At 39.5% G+C, this 25274-nt stretch overlaps 1 protein-coding gene across 8 annotated transcripts in view; it reads left to right on the top strand.

Annotated features, from left to right (window-relative positions):
• The window catches only part of agtpbp1 (ATP/GTP binding carboxypeptidase 1), a 338830-nt gene extending 317157 nt beyond the window's left edge, over positions 1-21673 (top strand). For all 8 annotated transcript variants that reach the window (XM_072585860.1, XM_072585842.1, XM_072585823.1 and 5 more), the window contains one exon: positions 20650-21673. In XM_072585860.1, coding sequence (XP_072441961.1) covers positions 20650-20842 — 193 coding nt within the window. In that variant the 3' untranslated portion in view covers positions 20843-21673. The remainder of the gene's footprint in view (positions 1-20649) is intronic.
• Positions 21674-25274: the final 3601 nt, after the last annotated feature.

Raw genomic sequence — 25274 nt, 5'->3', positions numbered from 1 at the left:
TGAATGTTAAGGCATCTCATTTTGGTGATAAGCGTTACCTATCATTTAGTTGACATGAATGTTACCTGCTACTGGTCAACCCAAGCTGTAATGTTGTCCAGATCTTGCTAACCAAATACAGACTGCTTCAGTATCCAGGAGTCATGAATGATACTGAACAATGTGTAAACATAGAGGGGATGCAATTGAAGCACCTGGAGATGGCCAAATTTAGGACACTACTCTGAGGCACTTCTCTAGTGATGTCCTGGGGATGAGATGACTGATATTCAACAATCGCAACCTTCTTCCTTTGTATGACTCCAGTCATTGACAACTTTCCCCTAATTTCCATAAATTCCAGTTTTGCCATGTCTTCCTGATGCAATATTTAGTCAAATGCTGCCTAAGGACAGTGAAGATAATATTTCCTGAAGAGTTCAGCTCTTTTGTTCATGTTTGAACCAAGGCTATAATGAGGTTAGGAGATGAGTGGCCTTGGCAGAAGTAAATGTCATGATAACACTGTCAACAATATCTTCCATCACTTTGATCGCTCAGAGTAGACTGAAATGTGTAGAAATTGGCCAGGTTAAATTTCTCCTGCTTTATGTGAACAGTAGGTACCTGGAAATTTTCCATATTGCCTAGTAGATGCCAGTGTTGTAATGGTACTGAAAAAGCTTGTCTCGGGACACAGCTACTTCTGCAGCACCGAATTTCACTACTTTTGCTTGAATGTTGTACAGTATACATTTACCTTCAGCCATTTCTTGATATCACGTAGTAAATCAGATTGGCTGAATCCTGGCTCTGTCATGCTGAGGACCTCAAAAGAAAGTGAAGATGGATCATCCACTTGGCATTTTATCTGAAATTGCTTGTAAATGCTTCAATCTTACTGTCTGCAAGCTGTGCTAAGCTCCTCAGACTCTGTGGATATTTGTTGAACCACCTTCCCAGTGAATTTTTAACTGTTCATCACCATTCACAACTGGATTAGCCTAGACTGTAAAGTTTAGAACTTCCCAGGGTTGGTTCCATGGTCAGATCCACACCGCCCACCAGCCCACACCCCACTCCCAGCAACTTCCCCTGTCACCGCAGGAAGTGCCAAACCTACACCCGCACCTCCTCCCTCACCGCTATCCAAGGCCCCAAAGGATCCTTCCACATCTGACAGAAATTTACCTGTATCTCCACCAATGTCATCTACTGTATCTGTTGCACTTGATGTTCTGTCCTCTACATCAGGGAGACAGGACGCCAACTTGCGGATTGTTTCAGAAAACATCTCTGGGAAGCTCACACCAACCAACCTGACAGCCCCATGGCTGAAAACTTCAACTCCCACTCAGCCAAGACATGCAGGTCCTGGGCCTCTTCCATCGCCAAACCCTAACCACCCTTTGCCTGGAGGAAGAATGCCTCAAATTCTGCCTTTGATCCTGTGTGGTTGCAAGGTCCTATGTGGATTTCACCAGTTTCCTCATTTCCCCTCCCCCGACATTATCCCAGTCCCAGACTTCCACCTTGGCACCGCCCTCTTGACCTGTCCATCACCTTTCCCATCTATCCGCTCAACCCTCCTCTCTGACCTATCACCTTCATCTACCTATCCCCCAACCCCACCCCCCTCCCATTTATCTCTCAGCCCCCCAACCTACAAGCCACATTCCTGATGAAGGGCTTTTCACGTCGATTCTCCTGCTCCTCGGATTCTTCCTCACCGCTATCCAGCACCACACTCTCTACTCTAATCTCCAGCATCTGCAGTCCTCACTTCCGCCTAAAGTGATGGGTATTACACATCGTGAGGTTACATATTGTGCTTAAATACAACTCAACTACATGTGTTGGCCAATTGCGATTCTCGGATGCCTGTTCTTGAGATTCTGTATTTGTTTGAAATCTGTTTAATCCAGTTCAGTAATAGAAACACACAGCACAACGGAAAGTATCCACAATAAGAAGTCTCTGCAAAGTCTGTATGATGGTCACTCCCACCAATACTGTCATCTACAGATATATTTCCTACAGGTAGATTGATGAGGACAGAGCCAAATTGGTTTTTCACTCTTGATAGTTCCCTCAGCATTTACTGCAACCCAGTTTAGCAACTATGTCCCATAGGACTGGTGTGATGGGCATTCAAGTTCCCTGCCCAAAGTATATTCTGTACTATTGTCACCATCAGTGTGACCTACATGTCGTGTTCAACGTGTTGGAGAACTGATTCATCAGCTGAGGGAGGTAGATTGTGATAAGTAGTAATCAGCAGGAAATTTCCTTGCCCATGTTTGACCTGATGCCATGAGACTTCCTGGAGTCCAGAGTCAGTGTTGAGGATTGTCCTCGCAACTCAGCTTTGCGTCACCACCTGTGCTGTGCCTGTTGATGGGATGGTGGTGATTTTTGGGACTTTGCCATTTTCATGGAATCATGACTACAAATAATGTCAGACTATTGCTTGACTATTCTGTGGGCCAGCTCTCCCAATTTTGGCATAAATCACTAGCTGTTAAGTTGAACTTTGCAAGGTCATCATGGCTGTGCATGCCACTGTTGTTCTCCATGCCTTAGTTAAGCTGGGTGCTACCATCAAGTTTCATTCCTTTTATCTCATTTTGTACTAAGTGGCTTGTTCTACCATTTTGGAGGATGTTTAAAAGTCAGCTACTGGAGGCTACAAATTGGAATCCAGGGTGAAATTCCCTGCTATAGTGATTCTTAGTCACAGGATTCACTATTGTTCTTCATTATTCATTAAAGTTAGCCATTAAACTGTCAGCATTGCTCTTTGAATCTTTCTGTTCAAGTTTTAAATCCTAATTTCCATTTTTTTACTGTCCACGTTTGGAAAATGTCTTTCAACTAACCAGAATCTGAATTGTATCCACCCATGTTGCTTAAATTTAAGATTAATTATAAGTTGACATTCTTCTCCATGATTTAATCTTTCTTTCTTTTTTCAGGAACTTCATGTTTAACACTGTCCCCTGTTGCTCAATTATTCTTCGATTGATTAAAATCTATTTTTAGCTACTTTGAAAACTTTCATCCATGTTATGTTGATTTTCTGCCAAGCAAGCTTAATAATCTTTTTTCATTCGGTTCACAAATTTTCATGATTTCTTCTTGGTTTTCTCCGATTGCATTTGAGCCTTGTCCAAGTCCTTTCTATAAGTATTTGACTCTTCCTTTTGAAGGCCCAACTTGCACACTGGATTCAGCTTTTTCACTCTCCTTCAAAGCAAGTTTTCCCCCCTTTCTCATCATTAGTTGTGTGTATAGTTGCTAGCTGCTCTTTCTCACCTTGTTTACTTTTAATGCATTTTTAGATTAGATTGGATTACTTAGTGTGGAAACAGGGCCTTCGGCCCAACAAGTCCACACCAACCCTCCAAAGGGCAACCCCCTACAGTTACCCTTTCACCTGACACTACGGGCAATTTAGCATGGCCAATTCACCTAACCTGTGCGATTTTGGACTGTGGGAGGAAACCCACGCAGACACGAGGAGAATGTGCAAACTACACACAGACAGTTGCCTGAGGCGGGAATTGAACCTGGATCTCTAGCGCTGTGACGCAGCTGTGCTAACTACTGTGCCACCGTGCCGCCCCTAAATATTTTTTAATTCGTGTGACTTTACATTGTCTCCAACTGACATTAATTTTCCTTTTAACTCTAATGCTTCAATGTAATTTTTAAGTTAGGAGGGTGAGTAACTGATTTTTGTTTGGTCACTTTAACGTTAACTGGCGTTCTTTAACTATTTTAAATTACTTGACTTTTCCTGTACAATTTCAGTTTCAGCAGCCTCAGGGAGCTTTCTTGCAAGTGCTGAAGACAGCAATAATCTATCTCTAAGTTGTGTTGTTTCATGACTAGAAATCAACACCTTTGAGTGGTAAAGTAGGGAGAAAACCACCATAACAGTGCCAGTTACTAGACCACGTTTTAAATCAACTTTATAGAAAGGGACAGTTCATGAATTGGCATCAGTATTCCAAATCAGTAACCTTCTACAAATGTTTTGGATATAGTTTAATGTCACTTGCCAGCGTCAGCAATTGGTAATCCTGATAATAATTAATTTGCCTGTCTCAGCAAATGGATATAGGGAAACTTTACTCTTGAATGAAAAATCTCTATAGCTTTCTATTACCTGATTCATTCTCTCACTAAATGATGTAGGATCTCCTTACATGTCATTCAGTTCACTGGTGAGGACCCTCGCCACTTTGGGAAATACCTTGAACCGGGCATGTGCAACAGGTTTGTTTATTTAACTTTCAATATTCAGCCTCTACTCTCCCTTTTTTGTGACAAAAGTGGCTGGTTGTCCTTCTTGAACAAAAGCTGTGCTCGCAACCTTTGCTTCTATTAATCCAAGAAGAGTTTCAGTTTTTTTTAATCTTTTCTTTCTGTCTTAGCAGGCCCTGACCTTTTCTTATAATCAATATCCTTTTCATTCCACTTTGTGAGTGTTCCAGAATGGAGTCTGATCATTTTGTGAGTTAACTCTTAATTATCTGCCATTAGCAAGGCTTCTTTATTTTACAAACTTGTCTTTCAAGTGAGGCACCAGCTACAAAGAGACATTAAATTTGAATTCCTCCATTGACATCAACTCTCTAAGGTTATTGAAGTTCTGCTCCATCTTTATCAACCTATATACTTACAAAGCTTTCCCTACCAACACGCTTTATAGGAATATATTCCACTATTCTTTCGGCCATTTTCTCGAAGAATGCAACATACGTCTTCACTTAGTCCTCACAAAATTAGGTACTAATTGAAAGTTTCTCCCTAAATAAGAGGAACGTTCTCCTGAGTCAGCCTCATTATCCCCATGAATTCAAGCTTGTGTAATTATAACTCATGCTTCATTTCAAGTTTTTCCGTTTCTCTCTCTCTCTCTTTATCTCTTTCCTTCTCCTTTCAACTCTTACCAATGATGACTTTCTATGTCAGTCAGTCTTAGTAGTATTTCTTCTTCAATATTGGCCAGTTATACTTTCTCACTAACAGAACCAGTCGTTTCTTCCGCAGCCTCTCAGGTGCATAGCCAATTCTTATTTTTTTTGTTCCCAACATGTGAATATCACAAGGTAGGTCAGCATTTATTGCTCATCTAATTCTTGAACCACGGCAGTCCATATAGTGCAGGTACACCCACAGTGCTACTAAGGAGGGAGTTTAAGGATTTTCACCAAACAGTAATAAAGAGATAGCAATATAGTTTGAAATTGGAATGTTTGGTGACTTAGAGGGGATTTTTCAAGTGGTGGTGTTCCCATGCATCTTCTGACCTTGTTCTTTTAAATGGTAAAAGTTATGGGTCTGGAAGGTGTTGTAGAAGTCTTGATGAGTTGCTGTAGGTGCATTTTGTAAATGTTACAAACTGCTGTGACTGTGCATTGATGGTGGAAACAGTGAATCTTGCAGGTGGTGGACAAAATGTTGATCAAATAGACTGCTTTGTGCAGGATATGATTCAACTTTGAATATTGTTGTGCTACACTCATCCAAGAATGTGGAAATTATTCCATCAATCCCTTGACTTGTGCTTTGTAGATAGTGGACAGGCTTTTGGGAAGCAGGAGATAAGTTTCAGCCTGCGGAATTCCTTACCTCTGACCTGCTCTGCAACTGCAATATTTATATAATTGTCCAATTCAGCTTTTGATTAATGGTTAGCCCACAGGATGTTGGTAGTGAGGAATTCAGCTCTGGTAACTTTGCTCAATGTCATGAGGCAATGGTTAGATTCTCTCGTTCAGTATGTTCATTGCCTGGCACAGTTAGCTAAGCCTAAATATTGTTCAAGTTTTGCTGCACATGGGCATGGAATTCTTCATTATCAAAGGAGTTACCAGTAGTGCTGGATATTGTGCAATTATACGTAGCCTTATTCTGACCTTCTGATGGTGGGAGGGTCGTTGATAAAGAAGTTGCATACGGTTGGGCTCAGGGCACTATTATCAGAAGCTCATACAGAGATGTCCTAGGACTGCGATGAGTTATGCCTAGCAAATGCAACAATCTTCCTTTCTATATGACTAGCAAAGAGTTTTCCTCTTGATTCCCATTGACTTCAGTTTTGTTCCGGCTCCCTGATGCTACACTTAGTCAAATGCAGCTTTGATGTTAATGGAGTCACTTCCACTTCACTTTTGGAGTTCAGCTCCTTTGTCATGTTTGGACCAAGGCTATAATGAGATCTGAGTGGCCTTGGTAGGACCCAATTGAGTGTCAGTGAGCAGGTTGTTCCTGAATAAGTGCTGTTTTTTGCACTGATGTGAAAAGTGATATTTGCAGAGTTGGGATTGAATAATATTCTGCTGTAGCTTAACATCTGATCTTAGAATAGTCCCTGCATGCTCTGAAAATAGTCTTTTCTCAACCATTTCAAGTGTCAACAACAGATTGTCTCCTGCAACCTCAATGTACTCATCTTTTTCCCAATGCAATATAGCAAAAGCAAACATGGACACTTATTTGCTTAATTGTCAGAGAATTCCAATTAATTTATTACAATTAAATAAACTAATCCATGGACTGATAGCTTAATTGTACTCATGTTCAGTCTTTGGGTTAATTCCCAGAATCTGATATGTAATCAAGGAACCATCAAGTCAAAATGATGATATTTACTCAATGAACAACCCCTCTCAAAATGAAGAAATTATTAACTAAATTCAGTTTCTTGTAGCTTTTACTTTAACATGGAACAGAAGCAATGAAAAATGGCCATGAAATAACTGACAAACAATGTTTCAAACAAAATGTTACACATAGTTTTGAATAGTTGATACAACAAAGATAAATCTAACACAAGCACAAGCATTCTCCTTCAGCGTGTATGGCATCATGTAGCTACAAGTTCCAGGGTATGCTGCCCCTGATACACACAGATATTCCATCTAACAATCGTTTCCTGTCTGTTTCACAGGTACAATTATCATCAGCAAGGTGCATTTCTACAAATCGTCTCGTCCTGAAATCATAACATTCTCATAGCTTTTCAGAGTTTCTTTTCAATGGACAGCTAATAACATCCAGGTTTGCCCATTCCTAGGACAGCACCCAGCTCTTTAGTGTCTCTCAGCTATTCAGGATGTCGGGCACGTGCAGAGTAACACACAAATTCTGAGTAACAAATCGAATTTAGTCTGACACTCAGTCTACCTAAGTGCCTTTACATTAACTGTATATTACAGTCAGCTAGGCATACCTGTGTAGTGACAAGATAATTGTACTCAAAATCTATGTATGATGTAAACCTAATCTATAGTAGTGATTTGATTTAGCTAACTATATGCCTCTTAATTGGTGGTATATGTTAATTTCTTGTGTCTGAATCCAAGAGTATAACTGCCTCTGTAATCCTTTTTCTTGAGTCACCAGTGTATCATTTTTAGAGTCTCTGGTGTCAATAGCTATAGCTAATTAATAAAGGCCATTTTAACACTCTACAGATCTTTGCCCAGGGGTCATTTTTTTGTAAATAAAAAAAGATCAGTGGATAGTAAGGCTACTATCAGATCCCAGAAATTCCTGCAACATACACCAAAGGCTGTACTGTTCCCAAAACCTACACCACATCATTGCCCCAATCCCCCAATTCCCCACAACATCTCCAGAGCCAGCAATGACTCAATTGATGAAGGACTTCATGTTTGCCCTTCCTATATTCCTGTTGAAATGTCATTAAATGTTACACTGTCTTCCATCAGGTGTAACTGGGCTTTTTACAGAGATGTCATTAATAACATTTGAATGACCAAATTGACCCTGAAAGTCATTATACTTCTGGAGTTCTGATAAATTATTTCATACTCTGTTAAACTAACTGTTACAATTTGTTTTGAAAACAATCTTTTAAGAATAATTTAACTTCTACCTTCAGCTTATATACATATCCTAATCTTCAATTTGCTTTTTTGACATAAGTTCTGAAGGTAATTTATTTCCTGTTTCTAGTTCTCTGAGAGGACTAAATTTTTTTCAAAAATTGGCAAAGTCTTAGTTTCTTGGAGGATTTCTGTCTGTGAACTCTCATGAATTATCTCATGCAATTCTCTGCTGCTCCCAGGGCACTGCATTTGAGCTAACCTATATTCACCTACTCACTATTGCAATGACCTTTTGGCATTCCTAATGCTGCCACCATAATTAAAATCCAGCAATTACTGCCATTAAATCCCTTCATGTACACTTAATGGGAGGAAATCAAAACTGAAAAGCTTCCGAGGGTGTGGTGACACTTATTGCAACTAGAATCTCACATTCGGAAACATATTGCTACTTTAAACCATTACTCATCTGATTGACTGTCATAGTAACTGCATGCAAAAAAGAAGCTAATGAAGCTATCCATCCATAGTGCCACACCATGTTAGAACTCTGTCTGAACCTTTTTTTCCCAAATACCCAGCAGCGCACAACATCTTTCCATTGTTCAATGTAGATGCTATTTAGAAAACCTCTATTGAACAACGGGGAAAGTGAAGAAAAGAAGAAGCAAAAGCTACTGGGAAAACATGGAGGCTGCTTGCCTTTCAAGCAACAACAAATTTGCAGTCAATAAATGATGACATTACCCAACTCCCATCTATGGGGAACAGGTGTCAGTTAATGCTGCTTAAGCTATATCATGCTGAAGGTGATGTTCTGTAAAGACTGCTGCCACTCTTGAGTATCCATCACATCCCTGTTTGCCTGCTCCAGTTGTGAAGAGTACAGCAGTACGCTATGTTTGGACCATATTGCAAGAACTGCCAGGTTGATTCATGCATCAAAACCTCATCTTCAGGAGGTGTTGAGCTGGGATCCTCAAGTGGCCATTAATTGACAACTTGAGGACCTTAATTAGTGTTGTGTTGAGAAGGTTACCTATGAACTTTGTCACCCAGAAATTAATTAGTGACATGGTACAAAGGAGTGAGTATCTTGGCAGGGCCAACTCATCCAATTAGTTCCCATTACCTCCCTAGGAAGGATATATTACAGTTCAAGAACTGTTGCAACAGTAATTGTAAAAGTAAACACCCTTATATAAAGATAATAAGATAGCAATAAAGATAAAAAAAATATTCTCCAGAATACCTAGAAGACTTCCCAATGGATGATACAAATACACTGCCCATTAAAGAAATCATCCACTTTCCTTATCATTGATTTCATTGAAAATTAGGAAGTCTATAGACTAATGCCTGTCTTCTGTCGTGGCGGAAAGCTGAAATTCTACTCATTCAAAATTCTAGTGCAGATTCTTTCAAAATAGTCATTAATTAATTTGCACCAGTTATTATTCTTTCTTGGTGAAATTTAAGAAGTGTACTTATTTCTTCCAATTTTTAACAACTTATCAGATCTAAAGTATGGCTGCAAGAGATGTTAGTACCTATCTAATAGCTTGCCCAAATGGTCATTGTTCTTGTGTGACCTCAGGCAGTGAGTAAGTATTTCTAATCAACTTGTTTAGAGATGTTATAGCACTGCTGGAATAGGTGGGACTTGAACCCCAGCTTCCTGGCTCAGAGGTAGAGACATTACCAGTGCGCAACAAAAGCCAGTGAGTACCAGTAGAATATTAAATCTTGGTAGGGTTACAACTGATTCCAATTCTATCTTTGAAAAAGAATATTAGAAATGCGAGTTGAAGCTAGTTTTTTCCAACCGTCTGGCACAGATACGGTTAGACCAATTGTTAGGTCAGTTTCCCACACCACTCAGAGGTCACCTAAGCCTGCACAGACCTGGACTTGAATTTGGAACATCCTCATTCAAGTATGTTACAGCCAGCTGTGTTAACATAACATATTGTACAAATGTTTGTCTAAATACACTAGTTATATTCATTCTTGGAATTTGTGTGTAGCTAAAAAAAGGATGTATTTTGTTCCATCTGGAATTGTTTTTGACAAGATGGAATTGTGAGCAGCCTTCCTGAACCACTTCCAAAAACATGTGCTTTTGGTACACTCACAGTGGTAACTTGGTACAAGTATGTGACTTGCTGAACCACTGCAGAGGGCAGTTGACCACAGTTCTGTGAGGCTGGAGTCATGTGTAAGTTACCATGACAGATTTCTTCCTGAAAGATATTAGTGAATTAAATGGGTTTTTATAACAATTGGATAATTTCATGACATCTAAGACTGACAATTTTTTTAAGTTCACGACTTATAAATTTTATTTTGATTTCTCCTCAGCTGTTGTAATGGGTTTAGAACTCATGTCTCCAGATCCTCTGGACTTCTAATTCAGTTCTTCTACCTCTACTGTATGTGTTAATTGTTTGGCCACAGTACATGGAGGAACATAAGAGGTGGACTTACAGATTCTCTAAGGGACCCGCCTGATTTTTCTATTCATCATTATGAATGGGCAGTAAGTCATGAGGTTCTATTAAGAGCACATCGTCTTTCATGAGCTAAACCTAGCCTAAGTCCTACAGGCAGAATATATGTTCATCAATTCTTTTAGATTGGTGGAAAATGAAATTGATCTTGGGCAGGAGCAGCACCAGTTTTACAGTCCACCTTTAGTGTTTTCCTTCTATTAGGTTCACCGTAGATGAAAAACAGCTTGCTGCCGAGCTGTGAGGGCCTGTTCTGTGGTAGCATCCAAGAACAAGTTCACATTACATTTCTACTTTTACAGCTGGTGGAGCCAGCTTTTTTTTTTGGTTCAATTTCAAAGCTAATTCTTTGTAAATAACCTCCGACAGCATACTTTAAACAATAATCTGGAATAAATGCAAATTAGAACCTGCATAATAGCAAGTGGAACTAGTAAATCTGTGACAAATGTAATGCACAATTTCTAATTGTGTAGTAGATAAATATTTTAAGTTTCCTTTCTCGTAGATGAAAGAGCTCTGCAAATTCTTTTAAAACACATTTAAGTGCTGATATTAATTGGACATTAAATGTTAATTCCATTTTATGACAAGCAATGTTGTAGGAATACCCTTTTTCATGAAAGAATACTGTCTCCAGACGTAAATACTTTTAAATGTCATTACACTGTTCTAGTTAATAGTTAAGATTTGATGGTTCTATCTTGAAGCCATGTATTATCATGGGCTCAATTTTACCAAAAATTAACTATATGTCAATTTTGGGGAATTTCATGGAGAGTTTCTCAAGCAAATTATCACTTTTGATTCTCAACTGCTTACCTGATTAAGTATCCACCACATCTCCATGATGCTGTTCTTTCTCTATTTTGAACTCACCAGCAGAAGTACTGATTACTGTCAGGACCTTCTGGGAATTGTATCATAGCCGCCATATTTAAATCCCAACTAAGCACTAGGTCAATCACCACAAGAGCCATTCACAGTTGCACTGTGGAAAGAATTATCCTGGGGATAGCCAACAGAAGCACATGAGCACCATGATTAGCTAAACGTGACCTGGAAGTCCTGGTGGATGTGGTGCTGGAGAGGAGGGCTGTCTTTCCTCAGGACACCACAGCCAACTGATACAAATTTGCCAACAAGGTCAGTGTGGTGTCCAAGTCGGGAAGAATGCTCAACAATGCAGAAAGAAGGCTAATGACCTGCATTCCACAATGGTAAGTGCCACCATCTTCTCTTTGCAACCTCACTCTCTTCTACTGCACCATCTCCCACTAAGGTTTTTTGTCTGCTACTCACAGTATTGCATACAACATCTCTGTCAATCATTCTCATCCACCCTAACTGCAAACTCTGCGTGCCGTCTCTGTTGCCCCTCCCTGCAGCAGCACTAACAACTGTGCCAGCCTCTTTAATTTCACTCAATTCCTCCCTTTGTCTCATTCCAGGAAAAAACATTGCCTGCAACAGGGTAGAGAAAGCCGACACGGGTGATGGGAATGAATGACATTTGTTTCGTCGACCTGTATGAGAACCGTGTTGTGATGTTAAGACCTCCATGTCCTGGCAATTCAATAAGATTAATTGCTCATTACTGTGCTGCTCTCCAATTATCGCCAATGTGAACATGTTCTTAACAGGCTTGAGCTTCTACCCATTTTTCACAACTCATTCTCTCACTTGTCCTCTACAGGCACCAGCAGTGTTTGCCATGAAGAGATCAGCCCCTTAAGATATCATCTCCTCCTACATGTCTGAGAAAGAAGTCACAGATTCCTGAAAGGAAGAGCCAGCAATTCTGTCTCCGGCACTGTGCTCCTGCTCAGATGATGACACTTGAATTGGTATTTTAGGTAAATTAGAGTGGGGAGCACATTCTGGTGAGCACACCACTGGCATATCTCTTCAGCTGGCACCCTGGTACTCTGAGGATTGCCAGTGTCCAAGCACCTACTCAACCATACACAAAAGAGGTATCAGTCATTAATAACTTAATTCGATTGTCAAGCAGAAACAGAGATAGCAGGCAGGATTTTCAGAAGCAATAGGCAAACTGATTCAAAGATTGGAGGAATACCCCAATGCTGTCTGTATCATGATGCCTAGCCAGGTTGGCTGCTGCCATAGAGATTAGGGTCCAACACACTCATTGGTGCTCAGCATTAATGACAAGAGGATAGGGAGAACAAAGGATCTTGACCTCACTCTGCCCCTTTTTCAAAAGGAGATAGTACAGTGCTAGTAGGTACCCAGCTGAAAGATAAACCACATGCAGGTCTCTAGCAGCTTCATCCAAGGACACTCTGGAAGCAATCATCTCAACCCTCACCCTACCTGTAAACCCCAAACCCGTGGGAGTTCAAACCAAGTAGTGTGAACCTTCAAGATGGAACACTGTTAATATGTCTGGGCCATCTAGCCACAAACACCCTCAGGGCCACCCACCCAAAAACTCTTCAGGCCAAAAGGTTGGACTATAGGACACGGTCCCTCCAACTTCCCTGTGAACCCAAGATGCACCTGGGCGTTGAGAAATAAAGGAAAAATGAAATCATCTGAGGAAACGTAGGTGGCATTTGAGAAACTTCATTGTAAATGCAATATCATATTTGGAAATATATTTTCACTTTTCATAATCAGCTTTGTCAGCCACTGTTACTTTGGTGACAATCACAAAAAAAAAGATACAGAGGCTATACTCTTGTTCAGACACTCTGTGCACAATCATTATCCTTCCTATATGGCCCAAAGCAGTATGAAACCACTCATACTACTTTGAAGACTTTCATCAGGTTGTAAGCCTATTTTTATTGATCAACAAGAAAAACATAAAAAGATCAAAGTGGTAAACCATGCTTGCAAATGGGTTTACACAGAGGCTGCTGGCTTCCACTGTGTAAAAACATTTACAGTCGCTGAAAAATTATTTAAAGCAACTCAATTTGGCTGAATGACGTTAACATGCCTGTGTTGCTTTGGCTGTTGCTGCAGTGTAGGATAATGAAGGTGCTGTTCCTTCTGAAGAACATTCTCAATTTCTTATTTAATAGAATGCTATGGTTCTCGCAGATCCTCATCATCCATTATGTAACCATGTCGTATCTTCCAATTGTCTAGTGCAAAAAATCCTCTAACCGTATGGTATTGAAGCGAACTGCGTAGAAATCTGACATAGAAGAGACATCTTTTGGCACTTGGCCCCAGCAGAAAAAGGTGTTGTGTTGCATTTTGGAACATCACAACATTGTATTCTGACCACCAACTCTTGGACCAAGTATAGTGCCTCTGCGACCTCTCTCACCTGCATGGCATTCCATGGGAGATGAGGAATTGCAGCTCTCCCACATCCTCACCTCATTATGAGGGTGCCTGTGGCTAGAAACTCTGCATTGGAGATGGCTAGTCCATGTGTTTCTCATCCATTCCTCTGGATGCATAATGCAGGGAGCCAGTGAGATAATCACAGCTTCTGTGCCTGGACCCATTGGGGATGGTTCCAATATATCTGTATGGGCTATATGAGAAACAAAGCAGCTCCTCAAAGCAGTAATGTATCATTCAGCAGTCACAGCGCACATAGATAACTTTTAAAAATTGTCATATAAACATTGGAACAAGCAGGCCTCGAACAAGAGGCCAATGAAATGCTGCTGCGTGCACCTTGCGCATATTGTTGATCTGATTCAGATGTATGCTACTGAAGTCCTTTGGCACACATCCAGTTTGAGAATGTATATGTAGTGATGATAATAACCTCTTCCCACACTCTCAACCCACATCCTATCCAAGAAACATACTGGATAAATGTGTGATTTGCTTATGGTCCAAAGTGTGAAGCTCACAACTCCTACAGGCCATGAAACCTTGGGAGGTGATTGCAGCATTTGTATCTAAGGAAAATCTGTACAGCTCAAAATGACATTACAGCCATTAGAAGGATTCATGTCTAATGTTGAATGATATAGTGAAGAGTGCCTGTGCCCAAGATTTAGATTTGACATTGTAGGTGTCCTGGGGTGAATGCATGAGATCCCATACAGAATTATGTGATAATAAATGTCTTTAATCCATGATGGGTATCTGTTTAATTCTATTAACCATACAGACTGACATGACTAATAACTACACCTTTTAGACTTTGAAATGCGCTAATTTGTTGAAGTTCAAACTGTGTGTTTGCTGCATAACATACAGGAACATGCTGTGGGTGTGACATTGTTGGTGCCATTCAGTAACCTGTCCTTCTCCTTGACTAACCATTGCTCACAGCCAGATCAAGCTATCTAGCTTTGTGTCTGCACTAACAGCAAGACCAGACAGATTTACTCCAAGCCTTTAAATTCTGAATGAGGGACAAAGGAAAAAAAGGCAAGGCAAGGAATAATAAAGATACTGTCAGCATCCAAATAGTTGCAAAATGAGTGAGTATTAAGATCTTTGAAGTGCAACCTGCTTCAATTCATGGATGGATGCCTGTCCTTATGTGCAAAATGGCCTGGCAGCAACATTGCAATGAAAGGTATCAGTATGCTCCAAAGTGCAGCATTGAAATGGAGAACTCGATTCTAAGTGAGTTAGAAATGTGTCTGAGATGCTGGGGAATACTAGCCAAGTTGGAGACCCAGTGGTGTATGCGGCAGGCTGGAGCTTCCAGGTAAACACTCAGACTCTCACATTGAGTCTTGCCGCCTTCCTAGTTTTTTTCTACCGTGTACGAGTATAGCAAACTGCATGTCAATGAGATGAGAATTGGGAAAAATTAGATGTTTAATGCATCCAAAAATAGCCTTTTTATTGCTCACTAATGAGACTTCCTTCATGCCTTTCAAATCTTGGGTGGAAATTTGGGTGTTTGTTTCTCAACATCAAGATTTAACATTTGTCAAATCGATCATATTTTCCCAACTGATTCACCATTGCCTAAATCATTCAGGGACTGGCAGAATTCCACCCGATGCCTTCTAATTATTACAATCCTGCTACTTTGTTGACTGCTGCCTTGCCAAGTCTATTTAAGAAAGTTTCTTTCTTATGCAGGCATGTTCTCTCAATATTATTGTGCCAAAATACAACATGTATACAATTCAATTAAGTATAAAGTCATGAATTTTAACAAAAGAAGTTCTGTCCAAGTCAGAAATGATGAACAGCTGGAGAGCTACATTTTCACTCAGTTTCTGTGATTCAACTTTGAGCTGCCTTTAACATAAATAAAAGTTTTTAAAAATTAATTTAGTTGCAGACTGCTTCCTAAAAAGACTTAAAAGCACAACAGCTTTATTCTCCAGTAATAAGAGAATCAGTTGAGGCAATTGCCTATTTTTCCTTTCCCCAGCTCTATATGATGTGGGGGAAACAGACTTCGATATTTATTTTGTGTGGTTGAATTGTAGTTTCCCCTGCTGTTTGATAAGTACACCATGCTTTGAATAAGTTCCCTATGTTCTTTTTTTTAATTACTTATTTTTTCATGGAGCAACCATTGTATTAGAATAATATGCTGGTCACTTGTATACTTGGCAGCAATGGAGCTGTGCAATTTCAGGAAAGAAATCAAAGCATTGTTACCAAGTATTCTGCCTAAGAATGTGCATTAAAACAATTTGATCTGTCGTTTTATATTTGCTCAGGTTTGTTTTGGTTTGTTGCTTTTTTTCTAGTAACGCATTCATTAAATAATAAGGCATGAGAAAAAATTGGTTAATCACAAGTAATTAACTGCATGTGGGTTGTTTGTGTCCAAGTATCAAAGGTCACAGCATTTTTACAAAAAAAGGCAGATACATATTATAAAAGTCTATTATTAGTTCAATTGTGTGCTTCCACAAGGCAGAAACAACATGTTTCTTCTCATGTGAATATGGTATATGTAAAAATCTTAAGATTTGAAATTTAATGTGACACTTTAAAAAATTATGCAGAAATATAATTTCAAAATGTTTGTAATTTAAAACGCATTGTCATTTAAGAGTGAAAATTAAATTTCAATTCCATTGGCAACCTTCAAGGAGTAATGAATCTGGAAAGATTACAGATGGAGTGAAGAACCATTTGTGGTTGGGCAATTCACACAACCTCAGTTTCATTTCAACTTTTTTGAGTTTTTTTTCAGCAACCTTGGGACTCCATTCAATGTAATGAAATCTGACTCCCACTTTAAACATGTATCTCCATTAAGAGGTGCACCTGTGCCCATGTAGTTAGCAGGTCAAAGTTCAGAACTTCAGTGACCAGCAGCCACTTATGTTCTGTGTAACCAACTGATATCACATTTTTTTTCACAATCTTTCAAAGCAGTTAAGAATGGACAAAAGGTATCTTAAGGTAAATATCCAAAAAGAATGTTACATCTTTGACTCTGATTCTCTCTCACTGAAGCAAGATCCAGAACTGCATTTTAAAATAAAAGTCTTCAGCTTTTCATGAGAGAGGCAGAGCTCTCCATATTGCTGTCCTAGAAAAGTAGCAAATTAATAAGAATCTGGTTTCATTTGATTATACTGAAAATCTGAGAAGATGTAGGCCTTAATGCAGACTTGTGCTGAATTTTGAACTACTGTACTTGCCTAATGAAATATTAAAAAGCACTTAGTACTGTCAAGCAATATCTTCAGCTGTTCCCTGGAGAGACTTATGAAACTAGGGGTGGGATTCTCGCTTGTTTTTATTTTTGTAACTATCCCAAGGACCTCTGGGCGACTTGACAGGAGCCTTGTCTTTCAAACCTCTACGTTTTCACTAATGGTTGATAATCACTTTAAGTCCCTTTGAAGAAGTGTTTTAGCACTTTACTGGAGGAACCAATTAGAAAGCCTCTGAATCATTACAGGCTCCTGAATTACCTTGGTGCCTTGGAGACGCATAAAAGAAAATTGAGTTTTGTCAGTATGAGATAGTGGAAGCTAAAATTTGAAGCTGCAGTCTTTGTTGTGAATATCCTTGACATTAGTGCCAAGATTGTATTTGGAGATATGTATTTGCACTGAATATCACCCTGTCTAACAGTAGGCTGAGAAAATCAGATGTTATTTGAACAAAATTACATTTGAGTTTCTGTGGCTGGAACCATAAAGAAAGTTACCTTTGCCCTAATTTGATTCTTTGACTAAATAATGAGAAACTGACTATTTTCTGTACAGCTTCTGTGTGATATTTATCTTTTATATGTTACAAAAGAAGCTGCTTTTATCACCAGTAAGAAGCAGATAACAAGTTTTTGACCTTCATTTTAAATAATTAAACATCTAATCATAAAGCGTGAGAAGGTTTTAATTTTCTCCTGAATCCTTCTGTCTGTCCCCTCATCTCTCTATAATGTTCTTTTTTTCGTGCTTTACCACAAAAGTAGCTCACTTTTAGGTTTTCATCAGTATTGCTGTGCTTTACTGTGCAGAGTAATAACTCTCTTCCTTACTTGCAGTGAATTGCCTTCTATCTGTTCCAGACCTTCACCACAATGTGCACCAGCCTCCCCACCCAACACCACATCCCAACTCCTACACCTGGGATTGATATTTCCACATGCCACCAATTTGTATTGCAGCATTAATCACTGAACTGTCCAATTCTAATATGGTATGGGTTTATGTTACAGATCCACATCAAACTGAAGGGACCTTATAATGGCTTTGTCTCCTGATGCTGTAGAATCCCACGCTTTCATATTTGGGATAATTCCTGCTGCTCAAGCATTTGTATATAAACATCCAAACAGCTAGGCTGATCAGTTCCCCATTTGTTTCCCAACATCGCTAGAGATGGCAGAAACACTTTTTATCTCATTTGAAATAGAGGATCTGTTACCATTTGTGAATAGGTTTCAAGCTAAATGTGTGTTTAAAAAGTTTTCAAGTGATTCACACTTCCTATCTATTATTATGACTTTTGAATACTCCAGTGAATAAATTCTTTTCTCTTTTTAAAAAAATGCCACAGCTATTAAACAGAAATTATTTCATTTCTTTTATGTGGAAACAGTGATGCTCACAATTCTTATTCACAGTCTCTAAACATTTCCATTGGTTAGACTTTAGCCCCAGAGTTTCCAGATTGCAATGGTTGTTATCATTGAGAAATGTACTGCTAACATCAAAATAATGCTCATGCAATTAATGAACCGAGAGTCGCATGGACTGTGCATATCATAGTTTTCCAGTATGAGCTGCAATTCTCACCACTTGCACATGCTCAAAAAACACAGGCTTTCATCACCATGACTGCCCAGATGGTTATTTCTTTCTTTGGGCATATGGATTTTTTTGTAGCACTGTTGTTGAAATCAGTTATACAGCCAAAATCCTATTCCACTATCAATTATTTATCTCCTGAATCGTTATGAAATGTCATGTGAACACTGCACTTTTAAAAAAAAGGATTGAATTATGCCCTAACTATGCTCATCTCTCAATATACTTAACAAATTGTCCCATCATGTATATGATATCTTATTCTGCAGGGTAAAACAAGTCTTATTTCCCAGTTCCAGTACATGCTTTTACCAAGGCTCAGGTTTCAGCCTTTTAAAAATAATGATCAGCATTTTTATTTTGGAACATTGTAACTGTACAGAAAATAGCACACAGTACACTTTTCTGAACATTTTAGGGTGTTGTTGCCTTCAATTTCCTATTGACCAAAATGTTCTGATCTTCTACAATATTTTTTGTCCAATAAGGAAACCTGAAGAATCTGGTCTATTTGTTTCAATTTGCACCATTATAGAAAGAGATCTGAATACCTTGGAATCTGAAATGTCCAAAGAAATGTTATAAAGTATTTGATGCTGCAAATAAATGGATAGAAATGAAAGATAAAACATTTGACACCATGGAACGACAACCTGGAGTCCCATGTTTACAGAATTCCCCCTATAATAAGCATCACTTACTCAAGAACAAAGGATCGTTTGTGACTCAGTAATTGGTTCAGAGATTGAGCTAAGTTTTCAGTCCAAAGCCCTATGGCTATGTTTGAGTTTGGAAATATGGAAATGCTAATTATGGTACCATGGCACAAATTTTTGAAAGGCAACTAATTGAGTGGGGTCTTATTGGACACAATCCAGTGAAGGGTGACAGAATGGGCTCCTGGGCCCAGTGAGCCAACAGGAAACGTGCCAGCACTGAGATTAGCTTCTGCAGTGTCAGAACCCAAAATTGTGGACATTACGTGCAAAAGAGGGTACACTTCAAAGACTTTTAAAGAAAACTTACAAAGAAGCCACAATTACCAGGTTGTAATCATTTAGAAGGACTTATTTCACAAATGATGATGAATCTAGATTATAAAGGTAGTCACAGTAAAAGTAAGAATGACATTTAACATTTATTTTTTGACAACTCCATCTGGCTCATTTAATGACCTTTAAATTTGCCATCCTTACCTGGACTGGCCTACATGTGACTGCAAGCTCATAGCAATGTGGTTGATTCTTAAATGTCCTCTGAAGTGGCCTAGTGAGCCAGTCCGTTCAAGTTCAGTTAGGAATAGATAACAAATGCAGGCCTTGCCAGCGACACCTACATCCTATGAGAAAAAAGAAACAGTTGTGGCTTTCGGGGATGTCAGTTTGTCAGATGGAGTACAAGGCCCTCAGTAGCTGCCAGAAAACCACCTATTTTCGGCCAGCTTCTGCCTTTTAGATAACTTGCAAGCAGTGGCTAGCTGTCACTTTCTTCACCATATAAAGCCCTCAATCAATTCCACTAGTTAAAAATGCCAGGAAATTAACACACCAGGCAGCAGTGGAAAATTGCAGGTATTTACATCTTCGTGTCCTCCACAGCCTTTAAAATTCCAGGTAAAGGCAGAAAGAAATGTGGTTGCTGAAAATTGGATACAAAAACAGAAATTGCTGGAAAAACTCAGCACATCTGGCAGTAGCTGTGGAGAAAAGTTAGAATGAATGTTTTGAGGTCTGGACCATGTTCTGAAAAAGGGTCACTGGACCTGAAACATTAACTCTGATTTCTCTCCACAGATGCTGCCAGACCTGCTGTTTTTTTCAGCAATTTCAGTTCTTATTTCTTTAAAATTCCAGCCCTCTTTTGACATTTTACTGTGTATTTTGGACTTTTGTGTGTATATGTGCATTTATGCGTTGATGATTAGAATCTATTGTTTGTAAAAATTATCAGGAGGTTAGTCAGATCTTAAATATTTGCTTTTTAATATTAAAATATCAATGACTACATCTAAATCCTGCAAATACGATAATTTGTTTTGGTGCAAGGTAGTGCCTTTCTACTAAACTTTATTGAACCTTTTATTTTAAACATGTTTTCTATCTGCAGTCCTACCACTCAAGTTCTTGATGAAGATGAGCCACGTTGCCTTGAAGAGATTGATTACAGTGCTGAGAGTAGTGATGAGCAAGAAATTGATCTAAATGAAACAGCTGACTTTGACACCCAATACTTTGACCCAAGTACACAAGAGGAGCAACTCTCTGATTCTGACATCCCAAAGAGAGACTTCTTTCTTTAAGTTATAAATCACCAAAGAGGCTGGAAAATAAGTCTGATATTCTATAACCAATTAAAAAAAGTCAGGGTTAAAATAGTCTGCTCTGAGTAAGAGCTAGCTCACTCAGGCATATTGGCTAAATTAATAATAAATATACTGCTGGTAACACTGGAAAATTCAACTCTATTATTTAGTATTGACTTCAAGTGCATTTGTACAAGTCAGGATAGAATCCTCCACTGTTTTTATTTTCTCTGGATGCAGTTGCATGGCTGATTTTGTATGCAATTTTATTTTTCACTACTTACCTTGATCGTGTTTGTCTGTATGCACAGATTGTTCTCAAGATATGTACCAATGATCTTTTGAGGTCACTTAATTTGTGGAGAAGTTGAAAATAGCCTTGTCTGTTCAAACTTCAAATGATGTCTATTTAATTCCCCAACTTTTGTTTTAGTTGTGTCAGACAGTGTTCCAGGATCGTTTGATGAGAAATATGCTGCTTTAGCTATAACATTCAAATATTGATAATTATATTGTTATTGTTAAGTAGAATTGATCTGTCTTGAAATGTATCCATCTGCTGCTAAAAGAATATAAGTTGCACCTTGCTGTGGATTATGTAAAACGTAAAAGCTGGCTGTCACTGTATTCAAATTTATTGTCAACATTACCATACAATGTTGACACTCTGTACAGTGAATTGTTAGCTTGTCATGAATAATGAAATGATGTAATTTTGATTTTCAGACTATGAATTAAAGAATTGTATTGTGGTAGTGAATTTGCATACTCCTGTCAATATTATTTCTATTTTTGTGCCCAAAATGCTAATAAACTAAAAGCTTTGAAGTTCTGCTTCAATACATGATTGTTGTGGGACTTTCAGATTTCAGATCCAAACTGACCATTCCATGCTTGAACCTCAGCCTGCACGCACTCTCAAAATCTTTCTTTCAGAAAGGTGCATGCCAAACTACTTCGAATGTGACTCCAAGCACACAATAACAAAACACCAAGAAAGCAAAATAATAATCTTAAGTATATAACCATTAAGTTTTGTAGATCAACATTATAAACGTGAAAGTGTTTTTGAAGTAATTTATAAAAATGTTATTGTATGTACTCACCAGTCCATTACTTCATCTGAGACACTTCAGCTCATGGACATTGGCTAGGAAGCAGTAGATACTAGTAATGTTTTCATTTACATTAGTCTTTGATTTTATTATTCGTTCAGCAATGTGGACTTTTCTGGCAGGATCAGCTTTATTGCCCATCTTAATTTGTCCTGGAGATGGTTGTAGTGATATGCCGCCTTGAACCACTGCAGCCCATTTCTTGGTGTTACACCACATTATTGATGTTCGTCCGAGACAAGCTGAGTAAAGTTTTAGTTTTCTCCTGAAGATTCCAGTTCCACTTCATAACCCCTCAACACTGTAATTGGCATGTGCGTGCACGTGTATACACACACACACACACACACACACACAGAAATCTGCTCCTACCCCCATACACTCACTTCAATGAGGCTGTAATCGCACACATATGTTGGCCATTTTGTAGGTTAGCAAAGCAGTGCTAGGCAATAGGAAGGTTCAGCAGTCTTAACAGGCCAAATGCCATCCTGAGCCCAAGCCAACATACAGTGTGGCCCTCTGGGCAATAATTGTGAATGATCTCAGAAGAAGAAATCACAAAAGTGAGAGACAAACAGCATGGGCGGGACCAGAATCCACCTGGAGCTCAATCTCAGAAGAGGAAATCTCGTGACCACAAATAGGATTACAATCTGCAATTTTGAAAGTGTTGTCATGAAAGTTTGTTCCTTTTTTATTGGGGGATAGCCAATTTAATTTTAAAAATGTAAATAAAACCCAATAAAAAATATGCAATAAAAAGTGAGGTTAGATTAGATTACTTACAGTGTGGAAACAGGCCCTTCGGCCCAACAAGTCCACACCGCCCCGCCGAAGCGCAACCCACCCATACCCCTACATCTACCCCTTACCTAACACTACGGGCAATTTAGCATGGCCAATTCACCTAACCTGTGCATCTTTGGACTGTGGGAGGAAACCGGAGCACCCGGAGGAAACCCACGCAGACACGGGGAGAATGTGCAAACTCCACACAGTCAGTCGCCTGAGGCAGGAATTGAACCCAGGTCTCTGGCGCTGTGAGGCAGCAGTGCTAACCACTGTGCCACTGTGCCACCGTGCCACCGTGCAAAGAAATTAGTTATAATTTAACCTATAAATACATGCAGCAGTTAATTGCTAGAATTTGAAACATGCTTGGAGCTACAATGCTGTGGTTAATGGAGAGCATGCTGGTGCACAGTTTAACCACCATTTTGTGATGGCAAAGCTGATGTTAAATTTCAGCAGTATGGTTACACTGGCTTTGAGTACCTGATCTTTGGCTGTTGTCAGTAGACACAAAAGTTCTAAGATGTTAGGTGAGTACAGTCAGTCTTCAAGCGGCAAGTAGAAACTTCGTAAATTTCTATAGTTTTGGATTTTTACACATCTAGAATCATAGAATCCTACAGTGTGGAAGCGGACCAATTGGCCCCTTGAGTCCACACTAATCCTTCAAAGAGCAGCTCTCCCAGACCCACCCTATCCTGCAAACTTGCTTTTCCCATGGCTAATCTACTTGGCCTACACACTTCTGGATACTGTGGGCAAGTTAGCATAGCCAATCTACCTAACTTGCACATCTTTGGACTACAAGAGGAAACCCACACAGGGAGAATGTCCAAACTCCACACTGACAGTTGCTCGAGGGTGGAACCGAACATGGGTCCCTGGTGCTGAGAGGCTAACTACTGAGCTGATCTGGCCAATCAAAAGTAAAGATTCACCAGTGTCTGACATCGGTTATATGTGCTTTTTCTTTAATAGTAAATGGAAGAAAAAGAGTGGGTTTTTTATAGCACCTTTCATGAGCTTAGAACATTTGAAAATGGTTTACAGCCAACAAAGTACACTTGAAGAAGAGCTATATTGTAGAGTTGGAAAATACAACAGCTGATTTGTGCATTTCAATAAGCTCAAATTATATCCTGATCATTTCTACAGAAACATGCCAAGTGTACAGTAGCCATATTTATAATTAAATATGCAGTACATACAAGCGTATACTTATGGAGGTAGTTTCATGGTTCACCTTCCCATGTTTTGAGTATCAATAAGTTGAGCAATTGCTACCCCATTAATCGGCAAATAATACACAGTATAAATAGCATACTAATAAAGTATATAGATAAAAGGCTCTAGTGGCACAATAGTAGTACCCCTACTTTTCTTTTTAAATTAGATTAGATTACTTACAGTGTGGAAACAGGCCCTTTGGCCCAACAAGTCCACACCACCCCACCGAAGCGCAACCCACCCATACCCCTACATCTACCCCTTACCTAACACTACGGGCAATTTAGCATGGCCAATTCACCTAACCTGCACATCTTTGGACTGTGGGAGGAAACCGGAGCACCCGGAGGAAACCCACACAGACACGGGGAGAACATGCAAACTCCACACAGTCAGTCGCCTGAAGCGGGAATTGAACCCAGGTCCCTGGCGCTGTGAGGTAGCAGTGCTAACCACTGTGCCACCGTGCCACCCTGGGCTTCTGGGCTAAAAACCTGGTTTCAGGTCTGTCCTGTTTGTGAAGTGCATGATAACATGCCTGAACAGATTGATTAAAAATACTTATAATAGAGTTGAGAGAGTCAACATTGTGTTAATATTTTCTTTGTACTGTTCTATTCTAAATATGAAGTTTTCATATTTGGTTTTAATTCAGCATCTTTTGCTAATACTTCTCTGGAATATCTATCCTGGCGAAATCGGTTTACTCCCCTGCTTTTCCTTGAAATTGTGCTGTAGACTTCTAACATCCGCTAGCAGGGATCTCAATTTAATGTTTCGTCTGAAATATGGTATTCTGACTGTACAGCAGTCCCCTTGTATTGTGCTGGAGTTTAAGTTTTGACTTTTTTTTGCTCAGGCTATGGAGTGGGCCTTAGAACCTGGAGCTTTGTGACACGGAGTGAGAGTATCCCCAACTGAGCCACAACTGATGGCTTGCTAACAAGCATATTGACCAGGATAATATACTGCAAATGGCACGCTGTGGTTGATGTATGCAGTGAAACTTTATGGGCTACCTGAGCAAAAGTGGGAAGTGAGGAAGGCACTACATTCAGGGTGAGAAGTGGGGAGTTTGTGGTGTGTGACCTGCACAACAGGCATTACCAGACCACCCCCCCACCCCCACCCCAAGGGGCCACCTATCTTCTATGCCACCCAACTGAAACTGAATGGCCAAACCTTCTCTTACCTCACTGGGCACTAGGTTCCTTGCAAGGGGTAGATGTAGGGATATGGGTGGGTTGTGCTTCGGCGGGGCGGTGTGGACTTGTTGGGCCGAAGGGCCTGTT

Source organism: Chiloscyllium punctatum, chromosome 2 (assembly GCF_047496795.1).
Source record: "Chiloscyllium punctatum isolate Juve2018m chromosome 2, sChiPun1.3, whole genome shotgun sequence".
NCBI classification, from domain to species: Eukaryota; Metazoa; Chordata; class Chondrichthyes; order Orectolobiformes; family Hemiscylliidae; genus Chiloscyllium; species Chiloscyllium punctatum.
Note: the sequence above shows the minus strand (reverse complement) of the source record. Positions and strands in the feature narration are given on the sequence as shown.